This window comes from Asterias amurensis, chromosome 2 (genome assembly GCF_032118995.1).
Source record: "Asterias amurensis chromosome 2, ASM3211899v1".
Classification (NCBI taxonomy): Eukaryota; Metazoa; Echinodermata; class Asteroidea; order Forcipulatida; family Asteriidae; genus Asterias; species Asterias amurensis.
In genome coordinates, this window is record NC_092649.1 from 20,338,725 (window position 1) to 20,366,416 (window position 27,692).

Genomic DNA, 27,692 nt, shown 5'->3' on the forward strand with positions numbered 1-27,692 from the left:
TTATTATCTCGCAACTTTGATGACCGATTGAGCTCAAATTTTCACAGCTTTGTTATTTTATGCATATGTTGAGATACACAAACTGTGAAGGCTAGTCTTTGACAATTACCAATAGTGTCCACTGCCTTTAAAGCGCCTTGAGGGTCACTGAGTGACGGATATGCACACTATATAAGAAGCCACTATTATTATTATTATTATTACCATTTGGAATGAATTGAAATGATAACGGATCTATCACGAAATGCTGAAAAATGCTCAGTTGCAATGTCTATTTGCTTGTCTGTGGGGTTTGTTTGTTTGTTTGGTTGTTTGCTTGTGTCTGTGCTTGTTGGTTTGTTTGCTTGATTGCTTGTCATGATTGCTCGCTTGTCATGTTGCATTTTTCCCTCCTTTTTTGTCATAGGTTGTTTAGTTTTGTGGTGGTTGGCTGTATTGTTTTTCTTTTGGTTTGTTTGTTTATTTGTTAGTGTGTGTTTTTTTTTTTCAATCATGCATTCATTTTTGGTCGTTACTCAATTTCTGTTTTTCATTGCTCTTCTTTGTATTCTTGTGTGTTTTATGCGTTGTGTGTTTACTGTTTCTTTTTCTGGTGTCTTTGTGTTTGAACATTGCTATTCATTCAGGTTTCTGTTTTGGGTTTTTTTCACCAGCTCAACTACAGGAAAGAGTAACCACATTATCGTGCTTCACTTATTCACAATGCCTTCTTCTTATATATTCGTTGCCATAGTTACCTCCTAACAGTCTAATCGTCTAATCATTCAGGTTGCTGAACCAACCTTCATAGGTCGATATTTTGTGGTACACTAAATCTCTGACATTATGTTCACGTCAGCGAGCTATTTTCGTTTGCATTAAAAGATCTCTCAGTCATTCTGTTTGCGCAGTCATGTGTTGTTAATATTATTCCACCTCAGGAAAAACCTCTTTTGTATTTGTTTGTAAAGATGCTGACAATGAATCATTGACAAAGTGAGTCGTTTGATCCAAGGAAAGTGAAATGCCTTGGTTGACCCAATACTCCAAGAAGCCGATATTATCCAACTCTAAAGCAACTTAAAAATATGGTGCAACAAAAGTGACAGAACGCCGATTAAAACTGTGCAGCACCAAAAGTGATAAAAATACTATTGAGAGCGCCATCACGCTGTTAAAATATGGCGCATTGAAACTTCAGATAAACTGAAACTTCAGTTAAACTGAAATAAGGTGTTTGTACATGTAGCTGTTTTTACCTGTGAAGCTTTTACAAATGAATATTTTACCGTTTTGCGTGTCATGGTCGAGCACTGGACTCAAGCCTTGGGTTTTTCTTTTAAGCAGAGTGTGGGTTAAGTCTCAGTCGTGACAAGTATATATGTCATTAATCAAGACACTTTTAAGACCGTTAAAACCGTTATTGCTGCGTCCTTCGAATGGGGCGTAAAGCCGTTGGTCATGTGTGTTGTGTAATATACATACAACAACCAGTGCACTTATCGAAAAGAGAAGGGGTTCGCCCCGGTGTTCCTGGTTTGATTGGCAGCATATTGCGCCACAGCAACCATTACGTAGTGCTATATGTGAATGAATTTGGTTTCATCCCTCAAAAACGTAGCTCCACAATACTGAATGTTGAAGTGCCTTGAGTGTCACTGAGTGACGGATATGAGCGCATATAAGAAGCAACTATTATTATTATTTGTTGTAGTGATGCAAATAGTCAGAAATAATATTGATTACCCTTCCTCTTATTTCTATACCATTCAAAATAATAACTGAAAAGCACTTGCACCGTTTCCTCTTCAAATGAAACCGTTACAATATGGCGATATCCTTAAATACACCTTTTCAATATGCACTGTGATTTATTTCCATGGAAACTACAGCAAAAAGCTTTCTGTATTGATATTTGCAAAAAGATATTTAATCTGGCTATTAATATTTCTATATTTAGTATCTTCATCCTATATTTCAACACATCAATAACAATTTCATTTATGTCATAATGTTGCACCTTCTTTCTTTTTTCCCTTCAAGCCAAACTGGAGGTTTCATGTCTCCATCCTTGACACCGCTTGTATTTTTTATTGCCAAATCATCATCATTCACGTTGTGCCTTATTATTATTATTATTATTTCTCTTTCTTCTGCTCCTTCATCTTCATAATCATCATCATCATCATCTTCAGGAGTTCGAACGAACGTCTTTAGATCTAGACCAAATTCAGGTGATGGTATCCAACTGCACCCACAACCTCGTTATTATTACCCTCCTCCGGCCTTGGAAAGTTTTGATTAGCCTCCCCTTTCCTTCCTACTCTAAACTCTCTGGCCCTGAATGGTGTGGTTGTTAACTCTCTTTATCTCATTCTTCTACTCAGACTTAATTCTTAACTCCTCGTATCTTTGGAAAGATAAGATGCAAAAATGTTGATAAGCAAAAGTTTATTTCTTTAAAGGAAATGTATCAGTTGGTAATCACTCTTAAAATCGATGGCAATAAATACCTCTGGTTAGAAGCCTTTAGCAGCATTTGTTGTAGTAAAAGACATTTTGAGAAACATTTCACTCTGAAGTAATGTTTTTCCCAAAATTTGAATCTGAGAAGGGTATCTGCATTATTCTTCTCAGATCGTGTAGTCCTATGAGGGAATAAAACATTAAAATGCATCTTATTTATCTAAAGACAAAAGATATATCGCTCAAAATAATCTAATTCTAGCCTAAGCCAAATTGCTTAAAGAAGCTTAACAGTAAAAACATGGCGTATTTGCTGGCTTACCAACTTTGTTATTGCTAAGCAGATTGGAATGAGCAGCACTAATCTAAACTTCAGTTGTACAAAAGGGTAAAAACAATTTAAAATCATCATTTTGGGAAATTGTTTCTTTATTAAAAACTAGGAAACAAAATAATCCTGTTAAAAGAAAGGATGAAATACCAAAAGAACACAAATACGATTTGGGTGATATATCTTATCTTACAAATATTGGACGCATATGAGTACAATGTAGCAAAAAATGATCATGAGGTAAAATCTGGACTGTTCTATTTCATGAGGCAAAGCCGAGCGAAATGGAATAGTCCAGATTTCAACCAATTAATATCATTCTGCTATATTTTATAAATAAAATGCATCCTGTGTTTGTTTTATATACCTCACACATAGATCCTTGTCATTTGATATTTTCCATATCATTTTTTTTCTTTTTCAACAATAAATAAGACAAAGTTTTGAACATACGGCTTGTAATTTATTTCAACCATAAGATATTAAAGGCCGATAGTTGCATAGCTTGTGTCATTGGCAAGCAAGCATTTGTGCGTGTGCTTTTATAATATAATGCAATTAACACAAACAGGCTGACTGCCACAAATCTGATTGTACAGGTGCAAAATGTTCAAAGCATCCTATATTTGTCAATTTATGACTCCTATATTTGTTAATATAGGACTCCCATATTTATCAATACAGGACTCCTATATTTGTTTTTAATACAGGACTCCTATACTTACCAATATATGACTCCTATATTACGCAATACAGGACTCCTATATTTATCAATATACTGATATAGGACTCCTCTATTTATCAATATTGGACTTTTGGTGTGTGAAATTTTGGTGTGTTGGAACAGTATAGCAAAATAAAGTATGACACGTGATGAGTATTCCTACCAAACAAATGACAAGGATCTATTAGTGTGGATATACAAAAACAGTTCTAAAACTAGTAATTTTAGCCCATTCCATGAATGTACCAAACCGATCACCTTGACTCACCAATAATTGACATTTTGAAAAACCCTCCAACCAATCTCACTGTACCACCAAAGGTAACACCAACTGTAGCTGGAATGACCCCCCATCACTCCCTACTCCATTCATTTAACACTTAAACCTTCACCTTTGAACTCTGACCTTTTGATCCTTGAACTTGCCTTTATGACAACCTGCATCTTTCTATCATGCACTTTGCATCTTGAATAGGCATCCTATATTTATCAGGGATAGGTATCCTATATTAATAAGACAGCTGCTGAACTCGGCATTTGTTATTGTGATAACAACTGTTAATCTTAATCAAGTGTGCTTTATAGCATGCCGATAACTAGTGTGTTTGACACATGAGTATAAAGGTTAAAATGTTAGGAAACAGTCATTTTGATATTCAGCCTGTCGTGATGTCATGAGTCTTTACGAGCACTGGACTCAAGCTTTGGTGTTTCCAATCAACAGAGTGTGGGTACTTACAAGAATACTTCACCATTATTGCTTTGTCTTTCAGATGGGACATCAAGCGGTATAGGTCCCCTTAAATTGGTAGAATTCTTAGTTGCAATGTAAAATAGCCACTGTGCTTGTATAAAAGTTTCTAAGCATCAATATTGCGCTTGTATAAAAGTTTCTTAGTATCAATATCACTCAGATATTTAATGGTAAGAAAATTTGGTAGTTAAAACTAAGCAACATTCTTTTAAGCAAACTCCTTTTTACACAAATTTTGCAAGAAAAGGATTGTTCCATATTCATGTGTCACTCGCTGGCTAGATATATTTGTCAGCAATTCTTTTTTTCCAAGCAGCATCAGGGAATAACATTAGGCAGATGTTCCAAGGATAGTAAAAAACCAGCATTATTGGATTTCGATCAATTCAAGTCAAACCATGCACCAATAAATTTAATTATGAATCTATTATAACCAATGCAGTATTAAGTCACGTACCTAGGGGAATACATAGGGAATGGGAATTAATACTGTCCGCAGCACACCTGTGCGCTATTCTCAAACGTAAATTTTCATGATGTATGTTTGTATTGCGACATACAGCCATAATCAATGTCAGATACTCCCATGTGCTTACTCGGAGCTTTCAGGGCCCAATTTCATAGAGCTGCTAAGCACAAAAATTTGCGTAGCATTCTTTCCTTAATAAAAACAGGATTACGCACTGTATCAACTAAATTTCCAAGTAATTTTCAGGATAAGCCAATGATCTGAATACCAGTATCAAGCAATATGCAACTAATGGAAATTTGGTTGGTAATCCTGTTTTTAAGGAAGAAATTACATGATAAGCAAATTTGTGTGCTTAGCAAGCTCTATGAAATTGGGCCCTGGAGACAGATGACATTGCACAGATTCCCTATGGAGAGAACTCACACAAATCAAGAGGAAAGATTTGTAATATTTGCTCGTCCTTCTAGTGAAACTTGGAGGCGAACAGCAAGGATTGTTTTTTTTTAGCAAGGATGAGTAGTTTATAAATGTTTGCATCGAGGACAAAGAATAATATTCTGTTTTCCCTGATGTGTGTAAAGCACTGTATACCACTTTCTCTGAGTCCTAGGAAAAAAATTCTTAGTTACTCGGATGAGGTTCGAACCTGGGATCTTTGCCATTCTAGAGTAGATGTCTTACCACTGGACCACCGAGTTTGCCTGCTAGCTTAAAGCCATTATACACTTTCGGTAAACAGTATTGTCCAAGTCCCACACTTCGTGTATCACAACTTATATATAAAATAACAATCCTGTGGAAATTTAGGCTCAATCGGACATCGGAGTCGGGAGAAAATAACGGGAAAACCCACTCCTGTTTTCGCGCGTTTCGCCGTGTCATGACATGTGTTTATAACAAATCCGTAATTCTCGTTAACGAGAATTTATATTGTTTTACCGTTTTCTCAAAAAGTAAAGCATTTCATGGACTAATATTTCAAGAGAAGTCTTTCACCATTACCTTCTGTAAACCCTGTAAATTATTTGTAAATCTGTGAACTTTTTTTTTTTTTTCTGTACCGAAAGGGTCCAATGGCTTTAAGGTGGTTTGAAGTTATATTATAGCTGCGGATACTGCAACAATTCAATAGATCTTAGTTGGTTTTACCCATGCACTGATGCTTGGTACTGTCAAGAGTCCTGTGAAGAAGAAAAACACAGGCTGGTTACTTAGGTGGGATTCGAACCCACAACCCCGCTAGAGCAAAGCACGTTCCCAAGTCCTATGAAAACTAACCCACAGGCATATCACTCCGGTGGGATTCACACCCCTGATCTTTGCCATTCTAGTGCAAATTTACTAGAAAATTACTAGAAAATTTCTTACCGTGATTATTTGGGCTTAATCCAATTTGTGAGTCGGGAGAAAATACTGAAAATCAGGCACAATTTTTCAGCATGTGAACACAGACTATCCCTTGGGTTTTGTTTGTTACAACCAAAATCAGCTGCTGCTTTTTGTCAAGACTTAATTTCAGAGGGAAATATTTCACAGAAAAAAGGGTTCTAGTATAAACTTCATAATCATTTAGCTTTTTGCCAAATTGTTTAACAATTGTGTTTTACCCATAACAATCCCTTATATTACCTTTAATATGTATGTTAAATTGTTGACTCATCTGCAATGCCTTGTAGAGTAGGCTGTCAATGAAGGACAGCTCAGTAGATTAAAACTGACATTCATTTTGATTCATTACTCACAATATTGACAATACTATTATGTTAAATATTGTTAATTAATTGACTAGCAACTCCAGCGATTCAATGGGAAAATACGAACCACATCCCTGCTCATGAGGTAGAAGGTCAACCATGAGAATGTCATTATATAATAGTTTTTTTTTTTTAAGGGAAGGTACACGTTTGGTACTTACTCAAAACAAATATTAACTTGAAAACTGATTTGGTAACGAGCATTGGAGCGTGGGAAATGACTCCCTCTGAAGTAACGTAGTTTTTGAGAAAGAGGTTATTTCTCACTAAAATAATAAAAGACTTCTAGCTAGAAATCTTTTATTTCTATCTGAAAGCACACAAATTCGTCCAATAAGGGTGTTTTTTCTTTCATTATTTTCTCGAAAACTTCGATGACCGATTGAGCCCAAATTTTCACAGGCTTGTCATTTTATGCTTATGATGGGATACGCCAAGTGAAAAGACTGGTCTATGACAATTACCAAAGGTGTACCTTCCCTTTAAGGAGGGACTTCGAGAACAAATTCAGTTTGCTGATTCAATATTTTCCAATAGGTTGACTCCTTATAAAAATGGGTAATCTATAACCTCACGTTAAACTATGGTGTAAAATACCGCTGTGTTTGATACTCGTCATGTGCAATGGTTTTCAGAATCCAATCATTTTTAGAAAGCAATTATACTTAGTAGTCTGATGTTTCGAGCCTAGCAGAGTCTTTCTTGAAGAAACCCACAGCAAACACAAACAGGTATTCTATACATTGTCATTTAGCCTTCAAGACAGAGACTTTGCTAGAGTCAAGACTACAGGCAACTATTTGTTTTGGGCCAGTTAGCAGTTTGTAACAGCTCATTCTATTTTTCAATTCGAATTACAAACAGCTCCTTTTGGTGGTTCAAATTGAAGAAAAACTTGGTCAAACATTGACATTGTGCTCCTAGATTGGAGGTTGTTTTGTTTTTTCAGTTGAAAATCAAATAATTCTTAATGGAGATGCACTTGCCTAAACTAACATTGTTCCAGGACTAAGAATGTTACCTACAGGCAACTGTTTGCATGGCTTGCAGTGAAGACTACTGTGTAATGTTAAGGCATGCAATAGCAAAGGTTTTGGGGCATGAAAGATTTATACATAGGTTGCCGTGGAAACCAACCTTCACAGTTTTATTAATCCTGTATGTGTCACTCGATATGGTTCCAATATTAAACATGAAAAAAAAATAGTTCAAGGGTTTCACATCAGATGTTAAAGGTAGGGTCATAGATTGGTTTTGTCAACGTAACCTATTGCTGATTTCTAAGTAAAATTACCTAGAAAGATATAATAATAACTACAGTTGAATACATGTAAAAACAGCAACAAAAACATGGTATTTTCACCATTGGAATCCATCCACATATAGCAAGGTAACGGAGGATAGCAACCGCATCTCTGGCTGCAGTGTTCGCAAACAGACACCGACCCTCAGAAATCTGAGACACAATTCATGCATAAATCGCTTCTCACATCCCAACTTCAAATGTGTTGGGATGAAACATCTTCCAAACTACATGTATTATTACTTTGAAGAAAATCCTTTCTCAAAATAGTTTTTACTATCAACAGCTGCAGTGCTTCTCACCAAGTAAGTTGTCATGGTAATTACATTTTACAAATTTATGACCCAACCTTTAAAACCAGACATGTAATAATAATTCATTGTAAAACAAAAATTCTTAAATTATTTTCTTCAATGAATAGAATGAAACAATCTATGTGATGTTTGGTAATGAGGTTTTCTTGATTGTTTTACAACAGCTTCGGACGGCGATGGTGGACAGAAAAACCGGATACATGAATATGACTGTCCGGATACACTCCAAGGATATGGTAAAAGGAATTCTTTATAACATAACATTAACGGCAGTGGACACTAGTGGTAGTTACTCAAAATAACTATTAGCATAAAGCCTTACTTGGTAACGAGTAATGGGGAGCGGTTGATTGTATAAACCATTGTTAGAAACGGCTCCCTCTGAAGTGACGTATTTTTCGGGAAAGAAGTGATTTTCCACGAATTTGATTTCGAGAACTCAGATTTAGATTTTTAGGTCTCAAAATCAAGCATCTGAAAGCACACAACTTTGTGTGACAAGGGTGTTCTTTCTTTCATTATTATCTTGCAACTTCAACAACCAATTGAGCTCAAATTTCCATAGGTTTGTTATTTTATGTATATGTTGAGATACACCAAGTGAGGAGACTGGTCGTTTGACAGTTACCAATAGTGTCCAGAGTCTTTATTTTACTCATTTCTCATTCAAAAAGTACCCAAACCCTTTAAGATCAAATCAAAGGTTGTGCTTGCCAATTCCATTATGGTTTATTAAACGGGTCATGCGTGTAAAGGCCACTGTGTAATCTAAGCACACTTTCTCTTAACATCCCAGTGGGTTTCTGTCAGCCCTCTAATGTGACGAACGTGACTTCCCTTCTCTGAAATCCAAGTCCTTTTCGCTGCATTGAGTTTCCGATCAATATTGATGTACTGCGGTTAAAATCGGGCGTTATTTGGTTTTACCGATTTGTAATTAAAAAAACGCATATGCGACAGTAACATTTAATATTGCTACTGGTCTGTGTATAATTGAAGGATGTTTTTTTTAGGTCAACATTGAAGGCTCATTTTTAACCATTTACAATTACTTCTTTCATTGTTTTTGCTCTGTAAAGAAAACAAACATATGTTGTTGCTTTTAGTCTTGAATTTTCATTTTTTGAGGAGCTCTTGTTTAAATCTCTAGCCTTGCCATTGAAGTGTGCTCTTGTTTTTTTTCTTTTTTCTTTTTTCATTTCTGTCTTTCAGAAGCGTTTATATTTTCAGCTGAATAATATCAGTTCTTGTATTAATTGCTAGCCTTAATTTCCCTTGAAGTGTGCTCATTTTAAAGCTTACATTTTCCTGCATTTGTATCTTTCCGAAACGTTTATATTTTGTATAAAATGCTAGCCTTATTTCCATTGAAATGTGTTCATTTTAAAGCTTACATTTTCCTGCATTTGTATCTTTCCGAAACGTTTATATTTTGTATAAGTTGCTAGCCTTAATTTCCATTGAAATTTGCTAAATTTAAAGCTTTCATTTTCCTGCATTTCTATATTTCAGAAACGCTTATATTTTCGGCTGAATCACTACTACTACACTGACTTGGCAATGACGCCCTTCAGGTAATTTTAGCCCAGGGAGAGTGGTTTGGGGATGAGGTGTTATGATGTACATGTAGCAGTGTTATGGTGGAGAGGGAGAAATGAGGCTTGGGTGTTATGATAATGGGGAGGGGGTAATGAGGTAGTGGTTTTCAAGTGATGATTGGTAGGTTAAAAACCAAAATTAATATTCTTTATCCCCGGTGCAAATTTAACATTTAACTGGTACAGTAGGTTTGTTCTATCCACAAAGCTTATCCCAGTTGATTTAAAACCCTTTTACATGGCTATGTTTAAACACCAGTTTAACATGATGGTAGGGAGTGTTTGAACATGGCAAAGTGTTTGTAACATGGCAAGAGGAATTTGAGTTAAATTTTGTAGAAATTCAACCCAGAGTTACGGCAAGCTGAGGCTTAAATGTCAGATTTGTTCTCAATTTTTAAAGGTTTTTTGAAAATGTTTTTGAACATTGATTCGGTGTCCAGAACTGTTAAGCCTGTCTGATAAATAATCAACCGTTTTTCTTGACGTTTTTTGACACAGTTTTGGTATTGTACTGTCTGGTGAAGCCGGTCATAATCAGCTAATAGGATATGAGACCTTCACTGATACTAGCGGAGATGGCAGCGGTAGTTTCATTGCAGACCTCTGCTTACTTAGAGAAGGTTCGTGCGTAAAGGATTGATATTGTTGACAATTTGCTTATATTCAGGAAACCTTTTCTTAATGGGTATATGATTTACAGAATATATAATCGTAATCAGTTTTTATATCGCACTTTTCACACTCGAAGGGCTTCTCAAACGCCTCCAATATCATTACCCCTGGTCACTGGACCATTTAATTCATTCCTTTTAACCATCTCATCTCCCTGGAGGAGTATACAGCCTGTGCAACAAATAGGCACTACAAAGATAAATCAATCGCAAGAACCATCTCTGCCCTCACAGGTACCATCTACCCCTGGGTGGAGAGAAGCAATTATAGTAAAGCATCATGCTCAAGTGTTATGACCGGGACTTGAACCCACACTGCTGATCAGAAACACCAGAGCTTGAGTTCGGTGCTCTTATCCGCTCGGCCACGACACCCCATATATATATGGCAACAATAGCATAAAGAGCTTAGAGTCTTCACTGCAAAGTAATGATCAGGTTGGTGGCTAGCCGCTTTTATTAACAGCGGGCAGCCACTAACCAAGGTCATTACCACACAATGAAGACCTCCTCACACTGCCATTAATAAATACCTTAAAGTCACCTGGAAGTGGTATTTTTTCAAAATAAAGCTTTTGTCACTAATATATGTGTTTTGATGAGTGGAATGTGAATAAACAGTTAAGTAGGTTCTAAAAAATCAGTTCTTATGTTATTTACAAATTTAAGAGTAGACTCCGACCCGAGAGGGCGCTGTTCGTGACGTCAATCGAGGCAGACTTTGCCTGTAATGCGTAGAGTAAACACAATTGCAAAGTACATGTACGGACCAAGTCGTGAGTTTGTAAGTTAAAAAAAAATGGCAATGCCGCCCAGGTGTATTGCTGCTGAATGTAGAAAAACACTTTTTGAAATGTACCAGCTCGCGACTTGGATGTACATGTACTTTGCACGTGTGTTTACTATACGCATTGCAGGGAAAGTCTGCCTCGATTGACGTCACAAAAGGGGTAGGCGGAGTCAGCCCCCCAAACAACTTTATATATTTTTTAAACATATAAATCGTGACAAACAATTACTAAAAAAATTGTTTTATTGTTCGTAAGCATATACTCTTATGTTTGAAAGAAAAAAAATATATATATTTCCAGGTGACTTTAAGCAAAAACAAAATGTGCTTCACTCTCGCCAATTCTCTTTGAAAACCCAGCACCCCTTGCACAGATGCATCTTTGGTTTTGTAGACAAATGTAGTTATTAACTAATAATTTTGCATTTACTGAAGTTCCATTGAAAGTTTGATACTTTTAGAAAAATTATGAGAAATATTCATGACTATCATTTGTTTGCATTTTTTTCAAGTAACCTTCTTGACAAAGATATTTTTATTTCACCTCATTGTAATTTTATTGTTCTAGGTATTGACAACTTGTTTGGTTATGAGGAGACAGACAGAGTAGTTCTTGCGAATTGGTGAGCTTTTCCATATTACCTTTTATTTATTTGAGAAATCTTGCTGTTAATGAGCTTCTAAAACATTTCTGCTGTAAGTGAGCCATTGAAACACACAGAATTTCTGCTGGCAAACAAACTAGTAAGGATCTAGAAAGTGACAATTTAGCAAAAAAATAAACCTACAAAGAAAAATTGCATTAAAAAGAGCTGGATCTAGCCACGATGTTCGCGGTCTCCCTATTTTGTCAATATCTTTGCTTGGGGTGCCAGTCTAAAGCTACCTGTAACTGCTTTATCAGCATAGCTACCATGGGCAGCGCGCCGTATCGATACCTCTCGTCACTAACCCCTGGGAGGGATTTACTAAGAAACAACGCTGATTGTCTCAGAAAATTGGTTATGCATTAGATGTCAAGTGGGTGCGCGCAGTTTAAAGATATTGAATGTTGATCTTGCCCGCGTTTTTTATGACACAAACATGTTTTTTTTAAACAAAAACATGCCTAATCGATCGCAGATGCCTAATTTAAATGTGCTAGCATATAGCACATTCAAATGTGCCAATTCCAGGGGTTAAGATCGAGCAAGGCATGCTGGGGGAAAATGGCTCGGCGAGATCGATCACCCCTGGGAACGAGGTTGCTGCTGTATATAGTCAGGGATTACACCCAAGTTTATGATACAACCTGGGAAGCCATACACTCTTTAACTGCTGTAGTAGCCAGCCGTCGATTTCACAAAACTCTTCCTAACTTAAGACTAATCTTAGGAATTAGGACGAGTCCCAACCCTGCACTGTTGCATGCGGACCTTAAGATTAATCCTAAGTTAAGACGAGTTACTCGTCCTAACTCGAGATAAGACGAGTCCTAACTCTTTGTGAAATCGAACCCTGGTATCACACCTGAGGTAGGTCGCATCCCCTTTAGGTGAACCTCTGGCTGCTGCTTTGGGTAAAGTTTGGTGTGATCCCTGGCTACATAGCAGTAAAAGTTTGTATGGCCTCTGATGACTGGCACCCTCGAACAAAGATATTAACATTATACATAGGGAGACTGCCAGCATGTAGGGCTAGTTGTTTGAGCGCCGGCAAATTAATCCGGAGGTCATATAGACCTTAAGCATTGGCGTCATCCAGCCGCCATCTTAGAGGAAAAACGGTGGCGAAACAATCGGGACGCACGGATTTGTACGCGGGGCGCACAGTATTGGCCAATGAAAAACCTCCTTTTGACCTCTAGGTGAGGGCGCCCTACTGAAATGACGTCATGTGCATGAGGTCTATTGGTTCAAGTTTTGCTCCAGTCAATTTTTCTTTGTTCAATCCAAAATTATTTAAAGGTTGGACAGTCAGTTTCCCTTGTGGTTTATTACTTGACAAAGGAAAAACTTGACTTAATATAACACTTATAATTATTAGCTAAAAACCGGACATGGTATGGAGTAATGGGGAGAGGTTGGTAGTATGAATTAGTTCCCTCTGAAGTGGAGAAGTGTTCAAGAAAGGAGTAATTTTCCATCCAATTTGATTTTATGACAAAATCAAGCATCTAAACGCACACAACTTCGTGTGACAAGGGTTATTTTTCTTTCATTATTATCTCGCAACTTTGACGACCAATTGAGCTCAAAGTTTCACAGGGTTGTTTTTTTATGCATATGATGAGATACACAAAGTGAAAAGACTAGTCTTTGACAATTACAATAGTGTTCAGTGTCTTTAAACAAAGATTAATATTGTTTGAAGCTTTGCATTGTGTGGTTGAATAGGAAGACACTATAAATACAACTTGACGGTACACCATGTTTAATCTCTCAGAGCCAACACTCCCACAAAAGAGATTACATTTGATTGATACTCGCAACTTTACCATTTATTTATAGTCTCTTTCTAAACAAAGACTGTCTTTATTATCTAGGATTTACTGTAATTTGAACAATACTGAAGCTCGGCGTATGTCAAGTCCTAAAGCTTTAGAGACATATCTTCATCTAGCCATGGACAATGGGGGTTATCTTAGCGACAAATGTAAGTATTATTCTTCTACTATAATCACTTTGATTTCTTTTTAAATTCTCTTGCAAAAATATAATCCTTTTCCCGGCTCAAAAGGCTTCATGAGGTTTGCCTCATTCAAGTGATGTGGTTATCCCCAAAGGAAATATTCTTTTGGCAAGATTTTTAGGAAGGATTTTGGAATGATTGAATGCAAACAGCATCTTGAGCAGCAGGATAAAAATCTTTAAGAAGCTTCAATTCTTTGAAAATACTGATATTTAATCTGATAGATTCAAATGAGATGCTCTTTGTTGATGGAAAGATTGGGCTTTCAACAACTTTGTTTGTGTCTGTAGTGATGCACCGTTCCATTCATTCAAATTATTGAAAAAGAAAAGTGAGGTATACATAACTGACGTTAATTAATTTTTCCAAAAGAGGGGTATGTTCAGTTGCTGTTTTTAAACCCATTCATGCACCATTTATTTTAGTGATTAAATTTATCATATAGACCCATGTACTGTTTATTATTTTGCAAATGGCAACATTTCTTTTGCAAATGGCAACCTCCATCCCCCCCCCAAAACAGCACCCTCAAGAGTCCTCTTTCCATTCTGAAAACTGTGTGGTCGTGTGATCTTTATTTTTTGTTTTACATCTATTTTTCTGAAGGGATTTAAACCAGTTGCTAGCAACCAGTGGGTGCATTAAAGAGTCCATAATCGAAACAAGATATTTACTATGATAAGAAGAATCACTTTATGAAAATGATGTTGTGTATTTTTTTTCAAGCTCCAAGTTTTAATTTGCTGATAAGAGAAAGTCATATTCTATTTGCTATATTGCAGTGTTACTAATGGCCATGACAGTTCACTGTTTTTGCTCTGTAAAGAAAACAAACATATGTTGTTGCTTTAGTCTTGAATTTCCATTTCTCGAGGAGCTCTCGTTTAAATTGTTTAAATTGATAGTTCACTGTTTTTGCTCTGTAAAGAAAACAAACATATGTTGTTGCTTTAGTCTTGAATTTTCATTTCTCGAGGAGCTCTCGTTTAAATTGCTAGCTTTGACATTGAAGTGTGCTCTTTTTGAAGCCTCAATTTTCCTTCATTGCTATCTTTTAGAAGCGTTTATATTTTCGGCTACGAATTTGAATCTTTCTTGTACAATTTGTTGTTTTAGGTGATGCACATCTAATGAACCATGTGATATTTGACGCCAATGTGACCCAACCACTCATCAGTTACTGGGAAGATATTTATTCTGCGCCTGCTCAAGAGTAAGTGCCATTTTATTGGATCGTTGTTGCCTTTATCTTGATTGTACTATTATTTGTATAAAGAATGATATATTTCACACTTTCTAAGTAAATTCAATCAAGCTAAGGCCCTTTCACACTAAACAATTTTTAACAAGGGACATTGCAATGGACACTATTGGTAATTACCCAAAATAATTATTAGCATTAAACCTTTCTTGGTGACAAGTAATGGGGAGAGATTGATGGTATAAGTCATTGTGAGAAACGGCTCCTTCTGAAGTGGCGTAGTTTTTGAGAAAGAAGTAATTTTCCACGAATTTGATTTCGAGACCTCAAGTTTAGAATTTGAGGTCTCGAAATCAAGCATCTGAAAGCACACAACTTCGTGTGACAAGGGTGTTTTTTCTTTCATTATTATCTCGCAACTTCAGCGACCAATTGAGCTCAAATTTTCACAGGTTTGTTATTTTATGTATATGTTGAGATGCATTAAGTGAGAAGACTGGTCTTTGACAATAACCAATAGTGTCCACTGTCTTTAAACCATTATAGCATTTATTTTAAAAATCAGACAAATCCCTCCTGACAGGGATAAGTCCTGTCCCATCGTTACAGTTGGCCGGAGGAACTTTCCAGTTGAAACTTTTTGAACATAAGGTGGCTTGGGTGGTGTAGTGCGTAGAGCTCTTCTGTGCCTTTCATTACTGTAGTCTCTCATAGATAGATAGATATATACGTTTATTCAATGTTGCAAATAGTGTATAATACAGAATAATATTATCAAAATTATTGTAAATATAAAAAGAGATTAAAAGGTGAAACTTAAAACAAAATGCAACATCTAGAAGCACAGCTTTTGTTCCCCAGCCTATGAACGGACAGACCTACCCAAAAAAATATTAAACCAGACATACATTGTCATCACTGCAACCAGTTAGATTAAGACCATAGATTAATCCAAAGTAAAGAAGAGTTTGGTGAAAACGATGTCTGGTTCAATTCCCTGCTAAGGCCATACTGTGAATAGAGGTTTGCATTGGTTCTCTATACCGTGACACAAGTATTTTTTTTCTTCCGGCCGTTCAGTTTTTCATCCTCTGAGAAATCCAACACTTTGATCTCTGGATGTGCTAATAGTCCATGTTAATAGTTAATGCGGCTGGGTGCCAAACCGCCCTCGCAAGCCTTCTTCTTTAACACATTGCAGCCGCATCTTTCACAATTTAGCTAATCTAATCAAGTAGCAACTGCAAGGAAGGACGGTTAGCCTAGCCCAGAATGTTATATCTTGTTGTTAATAAGTTATTGTTTGTATTTTTCCCTCTTTCCTTTGATGACGCCATTCCAATCAATCTTACAGCCCAGTGACACTGTCCAATGAAACTCTAGCCACCATTGCCAGATATCAAGCACTATGTAACAATGAAACCCTAGAGACAGACGCCAATATGGTTACTGATACCCTAATCAATCCAATACTACAAATGGCAACAGACAACATCCCCCTAACCACATCTGATACAGGGTGGTCACCACCATTCACTTCCATTTCAAACACTATTGAGAATGAAGAGACTTCAACAGATACACCCTCAACCCCATCCTTTCTGGAATCGACCCAAGATGAGTCAAGTGAGGGCAATGTCACAGATATGCCAGAGTTTCCTAGGTGGGTTTATCTCTTGCCAATTAAGAGTTTGCCGTGATGGATGCCTTCAACTGATGGCCAAGATGTCCACTGATTTAATTCTTCCTTTGAGTGCGCACTATACTAATAAATCATATGATTCTGCTTGTTTTAAGTGCATAGTTTTCCTCTCAGACTAAACAAAATTAAAATAAGGTAGTGGCCAAGAGTAGAAAACATGCTGTGTTTGATAATATAACATTGTTCAATTACTTAACAGTTCCCACTGGTTTTTGCACACACTTTCCGCCGACCGCGGACATTTACCCTACTGGTGACCTTAAACCTACCAGGAACACTATGATCCTCTTTTTTAAGAGGTCCTCAGTTTGAATGTGTTTACCCACCCACTTGTGAGTTGAATCTACTAATGTGCATATTTGATAACCCGGTTTGCCTTTGCAGTTCAAGACGGTTAAGCAGCTTTATGAAATAGGTCCCTGATTTGTTATAGGTTTCCTGAATGTGTATTCCTATACCCACTTGGGTTGAACTACTAATAATATGCATAATTAATTTAACCATGGAGGTAGAAATAGAACACACTTTGCCTTTGCAGTTGGTGCATCTACAAGGAGTTGAGTTCTGAAGAGTATTTGAGACAACTTTACACATTATTTGAGCTTGTGTAGTTTCAATTTAGTCTGTCACAGAACTCGAAATAAATCCAAGCTTTCATCATACATTTCCTTGTATTTACCATTTACATCACTACTTTTATAAATATAAACTAACATCTGTTTCTTTCTGTCTTGGATATGCTGTGTTGTGGGGAATGTTTTGCTCCCTTTTTTTTTATTTGTGTATACTTTATATTTATTAATCTCTTTTTTTGGGAGGGGGGGAGGCGTGGAGTGGGCTGTATATAGGTACTTCTGTTTAGTGTTGTTTTTGAAAATTGCAAAAATCAGATTATTTAGTCCCCAGGAGTGAGTGGTTGCCGACGGAATCAGTTTGTAAATTCTCAGATCAAATTGATCTTACCGTATCGATGCTGTAAATGTCTAGAATTCTAGATTGAAACTGCAAAATACAAATACTGTGTCTGTACCAGTCAGAGCTCACAAGGGTGTGAGTTAATTGATTGGACAGGGTGATAGGCCAGGTTGATAGGCCAGGTTGATATCATGTTTGTTTAATGGGTCGGTACGTTTCATGTTGGGAATATTCGTTACATCTGCTTCTATGGTGTTTCCGATCAATCCATGGCCACTCAACATCATTTGATCAGATCTGACTTAAAGTATCATTTAGGGGCGGTTCAAAATAATAAATCTTAAAAAATTTATGATTTTTTCAAAATTGTCAAGTGGTTTGTTGGTTAAAACTGAAAGCTGAAAATCAGTTAGCAGTAACAATAATAATTTTGAATTGAACAGATCAACTTAAAATTGTTTGAATATAAAGGAGTTATGTTACCTAGAAAATAGGCTATTGCAAACCCATTTGAAATGTTCTCGTTGTTTTTCAAATTGTCTCTATTGTTTTCCAGACCGGGCATTATTTTATCCTTTGTTGGCACCAAAGGAGGACTGACAAGAGTTTTCCAAAACCCTCATTCTGATAAACAAAGGTAAGAATACTGATCTGCAATATCAGTTAATTAATCAATCGTTTGCACTTTTTATAAGTTAATCAGTCAATCGTTGAATTTATAAGGTTAATTAGACGCTCATTGCTCTTACCACCTTACAATAGGCTCTCAAAAAAATGGGAGATTTGCAAGGTTATAAGATTGCACTTTTAATAAGTTAATCAATTAATCGTTGAGTTTATAAAGTACCAATTCGACGATCATTGCGCTTAACGCTGAACAATAAAGCTCTCAAAAAAATGGGAGATTTGTAGTGTTTCAAGGCTGAGCGGTCTAGGTCACGGACCCAAGCTCTGGTGTTGTCAGCAGCAGAGTGTGGGTTCGATTCCTCGTCTTGATACTAACTTGTGCCCTTGAGCAAGGCACAGGCTTAACCACAATTGCTTCATAAAGTTTGGAATGTAGTGCATTCTGCTCAACATGCCAAGCTCTTCTTGGATGATAACCATGCCTACATCCTTACGGACTTTGAAGGGGGTAACCCTGTTTCAACCCCATGGTGGCAACATGCACCTGGTGGCAGTAGATCTGGGTCGATAGCCCAAAATATTTATATATATTTTTTATTTTAACAAGATTACTATTGAAGTAAAGAATATTCATGATTTCTCTTTCTCGTCGTTGAATGTAGCAATTTTGGCAAGGAGTTTGTAAACACAGTAGAGGAGGAATATTATCAGCGAGCATCGTCCTCTCCAACAGATAAATTCATCTACTCTGTCCCTCTACAGGGTCAACAAGGTATGTTGTTATTAATGGGGCAAATACGTTTGTTACACCGCGGTAACAGATCCGAAAGTTTAATTGGTCAAGAACCAATCACATGATGTGATACAAAGACGCATGTTACATGTCCAAGGATGCGCACTACGCATGACGCACATCGTAGAGGGTAACGTGAGTTAACCGGTGTACATTACCTTGATCGTCCCCACATTGGTTGATTTCCAACGCTTTGTACTAAACAGCTCTGGATTTGAGGGAACAGAGAAGAGTTGTTTTTTATTTGAACTGTTCGTCTGCTATACCATGCTCTACTCCTGTAGCAATAATGTTAGAGGAGGAATATATTACCATGATAATGATAATAATAATAATAATATCAAAGTCTTATATAGCGCACGTGTCTACCAAACAAGGTACTCAAGGCGCTGAGTGTAGACAAACTTTCAGAAAGATATGTTATTGCAGTGATGAATTCTGAGACCCAATTATGTAGCACCTTATAAGGGTATATACAAGGTGCTACGGCGCATTCAGCAGCCACAGCTAGGAGCACCAGGGTGATCCCCTTATCTTTTCGATAAGTGCACTGGGTTCTTTTACATGCTTTACACAACACATGGGACCAAAGGCTTTACGTCCCATCGAAGGACAAAGCAATGGTTAAGTGTCTTGCTTAAGAAGTGTCGCGGCTGGGGATTTAACCCACAAAATCCTTCTTTGTTTTCTGAAACCCTTCTTGGGGTTCTGAAATCCTTTTGAAATACTTTCTGCGATGTCTTCTCTCGCCTACATTTTAATTTTCATCTCACTGTTTGGAACAAAAGTTTGACTTTCAAACGCATTTACTTAAAATACATTTATTGTCATTTTCTAGATGGCTTTACTTCAGATAGTTCTGAATATCTTGTGACAGCAAGTACAGCAGTCCTTGTGAAGAGAGACAACAAAAGCAGTTTAGCTGCAGGTAAGAAGTCCTCAATTTTTCTATCCCACCAGTTTTTAGAAAATTGTAATTTTTTTATCCTGATGATGACTAGAGCAAGCCAAGAACTGGCTCCACGGTAGTACAGTTAATTACGATCCTATAAGCTAAAGTAGTAGTCCCAGCCTATTTCTATACCATCCGCCCAGGTAATAGTTAATAAGCAGGACAGTTCTTTTCAGAACTGAGAAGTGTCCCGAACACCCGAACAATCTACTCCGCGGTAGTAGAATTAAGCCAGACAGTTCTCTAAGAACAAACTCTACCTGGCAAGTAGATACACACATGGTGTTACCGCAAACCAAATATATATTTTTTGTCATGTTATTTATTTACTTATTGTTCTCCTTTTGGGGGCTGAGAGTGTTCGTTTTTGCAAAACTTCATGTAGTGCTATATTTCTGTGTTGTTGTTGTACATTGTGTGTATTTATAGGCTTTCTTGTTTTACTGTATTTTGATGTAATTTTACTTTTGGGTAATTTTTTTTAATACACTCAGATTCTCCCAATGTAATATGAAGTATTGCTTATTTTTATTACAATTTCATACTGGCTTGAATATACTGTTAAGTGATTTGATTGGTTGACCTTGTGTTGTAATTAAATTAATACATTTTTGATGACCCAAAATTGTTTTATTAGGCCTGGTTGTTTAATGAGTTGGCAAGATGCTAACATTCACAAACAAGCTTATTGGGGTGTTTGTGTGTGTATTTGATGTATGCTTTTATCCTATAATTGTTAATTTCTAGGTTCTTAACTTTGTGAGTTTGAATGGTGTCATGGCTTTTTGTTGGTTTTTTTTTATTTAAATGAATCAACCAATAATAATAAAATGTCAGATAATTTTGTAAATAATATCATGTCCGATCTGATGTTAGCGATTGGTCATCAGATGCTATTGGATGACTTCAGAGATCTCCTAATGGAAACCACACTCAATGTAAGTGAAGAAAACCTAATCTATGTCATAATTAATTTACATCAGTGTCAAGGCCAATCTTGTTGTCCACCATCTTACAATGCTATAATAGTATACAAATATTGAATGTTTCGAGTGCTATGGTTAAAACTACGACTCCCGAGGTGTTCTCCTGAGCGTACTATTTTCCCGAGGCACAGCCGAAGGATGGAACAGTCTGGGGATCACCCCAGGAGTGGTAATTGTAACCATAGCACAAGTTAAAGCAGTCAATATTTGTTTTATAACACCTCAACAGACTATTTATTATCTTCCTACACGTAACGTTCGTACGCCCATTTCAGATACACAGATGCACAACTGATTGGGTTCGAGCTGGTTAAAAAGATGTCTGGGTACTGCATGCCGACGGCAAACGATGCACTATCACACGGCCGCCGTCTAGTAAAACTAAGACATATGTATCATGTGACGCGCTCTAAACCAATGAAAAGGCAGAATATTTGTAAGGGGTGTTATAATGTTCTTTATCCCCTGTGCAAATTTAACATCAATTCATCATTGCAGTACCCACTGCTAAGATAAAGTATTCAAACTGCCTCTAGCTACTGGGCAATCTCGGTGGTCTAGTTGGTATGACACTGCTCTAGAATTGCAAAGGTCGTTGGCTCAAATCCCACCAGAGTATGCCTGTGAATTTTTGTTCAAAGATCTCAGGAAAGTACTGAGTATAAGTGCTTAATTGACATCAGTGTAAGAGATTTAGACAAATAACAATCTAAACCTTTTTTATCTTTAAATTGTTTGTTTGGAATGCATTTTTATTTCTCTGCACCTTGAGCTCCTAGCAGGGTGGATATTTGCACACTAAATTATTATTTGTTATTAATAAAGGATTTCAATTATTCTTTATTGTGCAGCTGATGGAAGATTGCAACGACGTTGCATATCATTGTGAACTCACCTGCTATAATGATGTAAGTTTAAAGACAGTGGACACTATTGATAATTTTCAAAGACCAGTCTTCTCACTTGGTGTATCTCAACATATGCATAAAATAACAAACCTGTGAAAATTTTAGCTCGATTGGTCGTCAAAGTTGCGAGAAAACAATGAAACAAAAGAACACCCTTGTCACATAAAGTTGTGCGCTTTTAGATGGTTGATTTTGAGACCTCAAATTCTAAATCTGAGGTCTCAAAATCAAATTCTGGAAAATTACTTCTTTCTCGTAAACTACATTACTTCAGAGGGAGCCGTTTCTCACAATGTTTTATACCATCAACCTCTCCCCATTACTTGTCACTAAGTAAGGTTTTATGCTGATAATTATTTTGAGTAACTACCAGTAGTGTCCACTGCCTTTAACCATAATACGAAAATAGTTTTTTAGTACTGTAACTGTACAGCCACGTGTAAAAACCTCTGTTTGGGAGGAGTGTGGGCTCTGAAAGGAGTCCGTATGGTCTTGATGTTTCGGAACAGTATACTCTGCTTATCTTCAGTACGAGTAGAGAAGCTTTGAGACCACTGGCTCTTTCCAGCGCAAACACTCCTACAAAAAAGTTTTTTTACACATAAGTTTACTATTTATAGTTTATTCTGATCTTATTCTCCTCACTGATCAAAGCTTCAAACACAGGCATGGAACTCTTCCGCATTTAAAAATTCGGCGCTAAAATCGGCGCCTAATATAAGCCTGGCAACAACAATGTACAACTACAATAATGTAAAATAAGCCTAGTACATGCTAACAATGCACCTCAGAGCATAATAAACCTCAACCCTTTCTTGGGTACCATTGTGGGTCTCATGTCCCGTGGCGTTTCGGCTGCCTCGTTCCGCACTTGCGTTGTGCCTTTGCAAATTTCCCCTTTCTTTTCAACGGCCAGTTGCATGCCTGCAAACTCCACTTAGTATATAATCTGTTGTTGACTATTTTGTGTGTGATTTCGTGTCAATACAGCTACTTAGTAATGTCCTTAAACTTTTCCATATTTGTATTTTGTTTAGTCTGTGGGTTGCTACCTACTTGATGAGCATGGCTACGTGGTTGTGTCCAAAGAACAAGCTGAGGTAAGTATTCCAGAAGTAGTTCTAGAAATCTAAAAACTGCTTACTACAGTGTACATTTGATTGTCACATTGTATGTTTGAATGTGTATGGAAAAAGAATAGTTTTAGGTTGAACAAAGTAAAATGTTACCGTTCAGTTTCTCTTGTGGTGTAAAATTACTTCAATGGTATTTGAAACAAAAAAAATCAAATCCCCCTTAAGATGATGCCCCTGGTTACTGCTTTCCAGGTTGTATCATAAACTTGGCTGTGATCCCTGGTTACAACAGCAGTTACAGGTTGAATGGCTTCTGACTGGCACCCCAAACAAAGATATTGGCAAAGTTAATATTCTTTATCCCCGATGCAAATTTAACATCTATTATATCGTTGCGGTACCCGCTGCCAAAACATAGGATTCGAACTGCCTCTAGCTGCCGGGCAACCTCGGTAGTCTAGTTGGTAAGACACTGCTCTAGAATTGCAAGGGTCGTGGGTTCGAATCCCACCCGAGTAACATGCCTGTGATATTTTTTCACAGGACTCGGGAAAGTACTGAGTATACAGTGCTAACACACATCGGTGTATGGGTAAAAACCAAAATTAATATTTTTTGTCCCCGATGCAAATTTAACATCTATTAAATTTGTTCATAGTTCAACCCAAATTGTTTTAAAATTCACTTCGTCAATTTCGGTTTTTCTGAATTACTTTAAATGAAAGTAAAATTTTGATTGTCGTTTTCTGAGTAAGTAAGAGGATAACTTTCTCCAAGGTAAAGTTTGACTGTGATCTGATCTTAAAGTTTGTTGTTACTTTTGTCGTTTAGGTTGGTGTGCAGTTTGCTTCGTTAACGCAACATGCTGTAGTCTTTGATGCAATGCTGGAGAGAAATGTGTTCACTGAGTAAGAGAAGTCTTTTGTTCTTGTCAAGGAAAAATTATCATATTTATTTAGTGCACTGGACACTATTGGTTATTACTCAAAATAATTGTTCGCATAACAACTTACTCGGTAACAAGCAATGGAGAGCTGTTGATTATAACACATTGTGAGAAACGGCTCCCTCTGAAGTATCATAGTTTTTGAGCAAAGATGTAATTTCTCACTCTAATAATGAAAGACTTCATCAGGCCTAAAGCCTTTTATTAGGCATCTGAAAGCACACAAACGTGTGTATTTAACGAGGGTGTTATTTAATCTCTTAATCTCTCGCAACTTCAATGATCAATTGAGTTCAAATTTTTACAGTTTTGTTATTTTATGCATATGTTGAGATACACCAAGTGAGAAGAATTGTCTTTGACAATTTGTTACCAAACGTGTCCAGTGACTTCAAGTCAGTGATTGGCATATTTTACATCTTTTTAACATATTATTGCATGGGTTTTGATGGCAATTTGACCAATTACAATTTGTAACTTTGTTGTGAATATGTATGAATTATCGTAAAGATTTTTACAATTCTTTTTTTTTTCAGAATAAAGCATATTGATTACCAAGCGATGTGTACAGAGATTATTATCAATGTGAATAATGCAGCATCACACCTATTGGATGTAAGTATTAAAGCTATTTTTAAATTCACATAAAATTTGAATAAATATTTGTCAAGTTCTGTGAATGTATTCATAATTATTTGGTTTGTACGTAAACACCAATGTGTTTCTCGAGTAGTCTAAAGACATACTTTGTGGTGTGTCATGTCCGAGTGGTCTAGTACACTACACCCAAGCTCTGGTGTTGTCAGCTGCAGAGTGTGGGTTCGAATCCCGGTTATGACACTTGTGCACTTGAGCAAGACACTTGACCATAATTGCTTCAGAAAAAGTTGGGAAGGAATTGCATTCTGCTCTACCAGTCAGGCTCCTAGTGGATCATACCCAGTACTACATCCTTGCAGACTGTGGTAGGAGAAACCCTGTTTCAGCCCCAGGAGTAGGTGTCAAATCGATTAGAGGCAGCCCTCAACTTAAAGTGGCTGCCCAGCCTTGTGATGTTGGGGGATATCTCATTGTACACATGGGTGAGATTCGAACCCACAAACTTTTCCATTCTAGAGCAGCTGTCTTTCGATTAGACCACCAAGAGTAGCTAGAGGCAGCTTGAATCCTTTATTTCCTCTTTGATGTATGATTTAAACCAAATACAATTTGTTGTCTTGTTTCTTTTACCTTTCAGCCTCTGATATCACTTGGCACATTTGTGATGGGCTTCACCAAACAGCTGATCCTGTAAGTTCCAAATACTCCTGTCTTTAAAGACAGTGGACACTATTGTATCTCATCATATGCACGAAATAACAAACCTGTGAAAATTTGAGCTCAATCGGTCATCGAAGTTGCGAGATAATAACGGAAGAAAAAACACCCTTGTCACACGAAGTTGTGTGCTTTCTGATGCTTGATTTCGAGACCTCAAATTCTATAGGTCTGAAATCAAACTCAAGGAAATTTACTTCTTTCTCGACAACTACGTCACTTCAGAAGGAGCCGTTTCTCACACTGTTTTATGCTATTAACCTCTCCCCATTACTTGTTACCAAGTAAGGTTTTATGCTAATAATTATTTTGAGTAATTACCGATAGTGTCCACTGCCTTTAAGCCATTGCTGAATGAAAGAGCTCTCCCTCTTTTTGGTCACGCTCATGAAAGATTCTCCAGTTCATATTTGCCATTTGAATCTTCTTCTTTGCAGGGTTTTGTCTCATCTTGGGCTCTTTTACAGTCGGGATGATTCCTTTGTTGGGGCATCAACAAGTACATGTAAGTCAATAGATATTTACCAAGTGCAATTAATGTTTAAACATTACTTGGTTGAGATTTAATTGTGCTTTGGTATATGCATATGTATATATATATGATTGCCTACTGTTAGTTGAATCCTGATGCAGCTTGTTCTCTAATCCTACCCTTGTTTCCCCGCAATGTAATACATACAATGCATTTACAATCCACCCTTTCATACTGACCATCCTTTGTCCTCACAACTGTACTCTTATTGGTTCATAGCCACCAATTGTTTATAAATTGATAAGTTTAATTGGCTACATTTTTTCCGCTTTCTCTTGATACCTTCTCTTATTCCTTTGCTCCTCCTTTTGCTTAAATCAGTATGTTTATGTTTGTGCGAAGGTCTGCTCTGGATCGAATGCTGAGGCCATCTCCCCAACCTCGCTACCATGGGTAGCGCGACGTATCACGCTAGCTCTGCGAACGTCTCTAACCCCTGGGAGGGAAACTCCGATCCGTGTCTTTGATATATGCGCAAAATTTGAAACGCTGTGCGTCTCCAAAAGGCTCTATACGCCGAAACGCGTGCGTATAAAGACATACGTATTAACTTTTTTTTGTCACGCAACACTGAACCCCATGGCAAGTTTATGACTTTATTACACAGCGCATCCAGTGTGTGCGCTCCCAACACAGAACGGATCAACCACAGGACTAATTGTAATATCCCTTATATTTTGATATTTTGGAGCAAGGCATGCTGGGAAAAAATGGCGCGGCGAGATCGATCACCCCTGGGAACGAAGTTGGCCATCTCCCCTACTCATTTTAATATGTATAGATATATATAGTGACCATATTTCTGTAAAAACTGCAGAGCTGTTACCCAATTGCATTTTGATAATTTGATTGTAATTCCATATTTATTTATTTGTTTGTACTTTTGAATTGCATTTTTATTTGAATCTTTTCATGAAATTCATATCTCATTCTTTGTTTATCTTGTCAAAAAATGATTGAATTTGAATGTCTCAATCTCGCTACAGAGAAATGCATTGATGATTATGTGTAAACGTTTGTCATTGCCAAGTGTACTTATGTTGGCCTGTGACATCAATATGTGACCATATTTCTGTACAAAACTGCAGTTCGTACCCAAGTGCATTTTGATAACTTGATCTCTTGTTCTTTGTACTCGTGAATTGTCATTTGTTTGAATCTTTTCATGAAAATTATATTTCACATATTGTTTAACTTGACATTGAACTTTTGAATTTTTTGAATTTGAATGTTTCAGTCACACTAGTACTGAGAAATGCATTGGTCATTAGCAGAGTGTACCCATGTTGGGCTGTGATAACCAATATGTGGCCATATTTCTGTAAAAAACTGTAGATCTTACACAATTGCATTTTGATGATAACTTAATAACTTGATAACTTGTTCTACATGTAATTTGTACTCTTGCATTGCCATTTGATTGAACATTGGTTGACTGTTTATCCTGGCAATAATTGTCATTGCTAAGCTTTCAGCAGTGTACTATGTCAGGGGACCTTTGGGGGGGGGGAGGGGGTCTGTAACTCCCCTGCTTCCACCCAACTGCAGCTGTTACCCATTTGTTTCTTGATAACTTGTTTGTGATTCCATATTTCTTTCTTTGTAATTTTGAATTGAAATTTGTTTGAGTGTTTTAAAGCGAAAGCATATTTCTTGCTTCGTTATCCTGAATTTGAATCCTCACAAGGATAAATTGCATTGAAGATTGTGTGTAAAATAGTTCCATTGCTAACAAACCCCGTAAGGGGTCCTGGGGGGGGCGGGGTCTGTAACCCCTCGTCCCCAATCAAATTTTCCAGTAATTATTAGTGACAATGTTTTCCATCATTATTCATGAGGGTGCTACACCTGTCCTAAGGAAAACAGTGTTAAATAGCAACAATGTTCGATTAACTAGCTTTATTGAAT

General features: G+C 36.9%; 1 protein-coding gene across 2 annotated transcripts in view; it reads left to right on the forward strand.

Moving 5' to 3' along the window:
• The window catches only part of LOC139952943 (voltage-dependent calcium channel subunit alpha-2/delta-3-like), a 130,749-nt gene that overhangs the window by 95,103 nt on the left and 7,954 nt on the right, over window positions 1–27,692 (forward strand). Inside the window, exons 20-37 of one of the 2 annotated variants that reach the window (XM_071952283.1) lie at window positions 2,175–2,213; window positions 8,262–8,333; window positions 9,610–9,671; window positions 10,197–10,318; window positions 11,728–11,782; window positions 13,684–13,793; window positions 14,946–15,042; window positions 16,385–16,693; window positions 18,204–18,284; window positions 18,937–19,046; window positions 19,906–19,995; window positions 20,896–20,957; window positions 21,857–21,913; window positions 22,951–23,013; window positions 23,821–23,897; window positions 24,472–24,550; window positions 25,173–25,225; window positions 25,690–25,757. In XM_071952283.1, the coding sequence (XP_071808384.1) occupies window positions 2,175–2,213; window positions 8,262–8,333; window positions 9,610–9,671; window positions 10,197–10,318; window positions 11,728–11,782; window positions 13,684–13,793; window positions 14,946–15,042; window positions 16,385–16,693; window positions 18,204–18,284; window positions 18,937–19,046; window positions 19,906–19,995; window positions 20,896–20,957; window positions 21,857–21,913; window positions 22,951–23,013; window positions 23,821–23,897; window positions 24,472–24,550; window positions 25,173–25,225; window positions 25,690–25,757 (1,606 nt within the window). The remainder of the gene's footprint in view (window positions 1–2,174; window positions 2,214–8,261; window positions 8,334–9,609; window positions 9,672–10,196; window positions 10,319–11,727; window positions 11,783–13,683; window positions 13,794–14,945; window positions 15,043–16,384; window positions 16,694–18,203; window positions 18,285–18,936; window positions 19,047–19,905; window positions 19,996–20,895; window positions 20,958–21,856; window positions 21,914–22,950; window positions 23,014–23,820; window positions 23,898–24,471; window positions 24,551–25,172; window positions 25,226–25,689; window positions 25,758–27,692) is intronic. The other variant, XM_071952290.1, reaches the window with a different exon arrangement.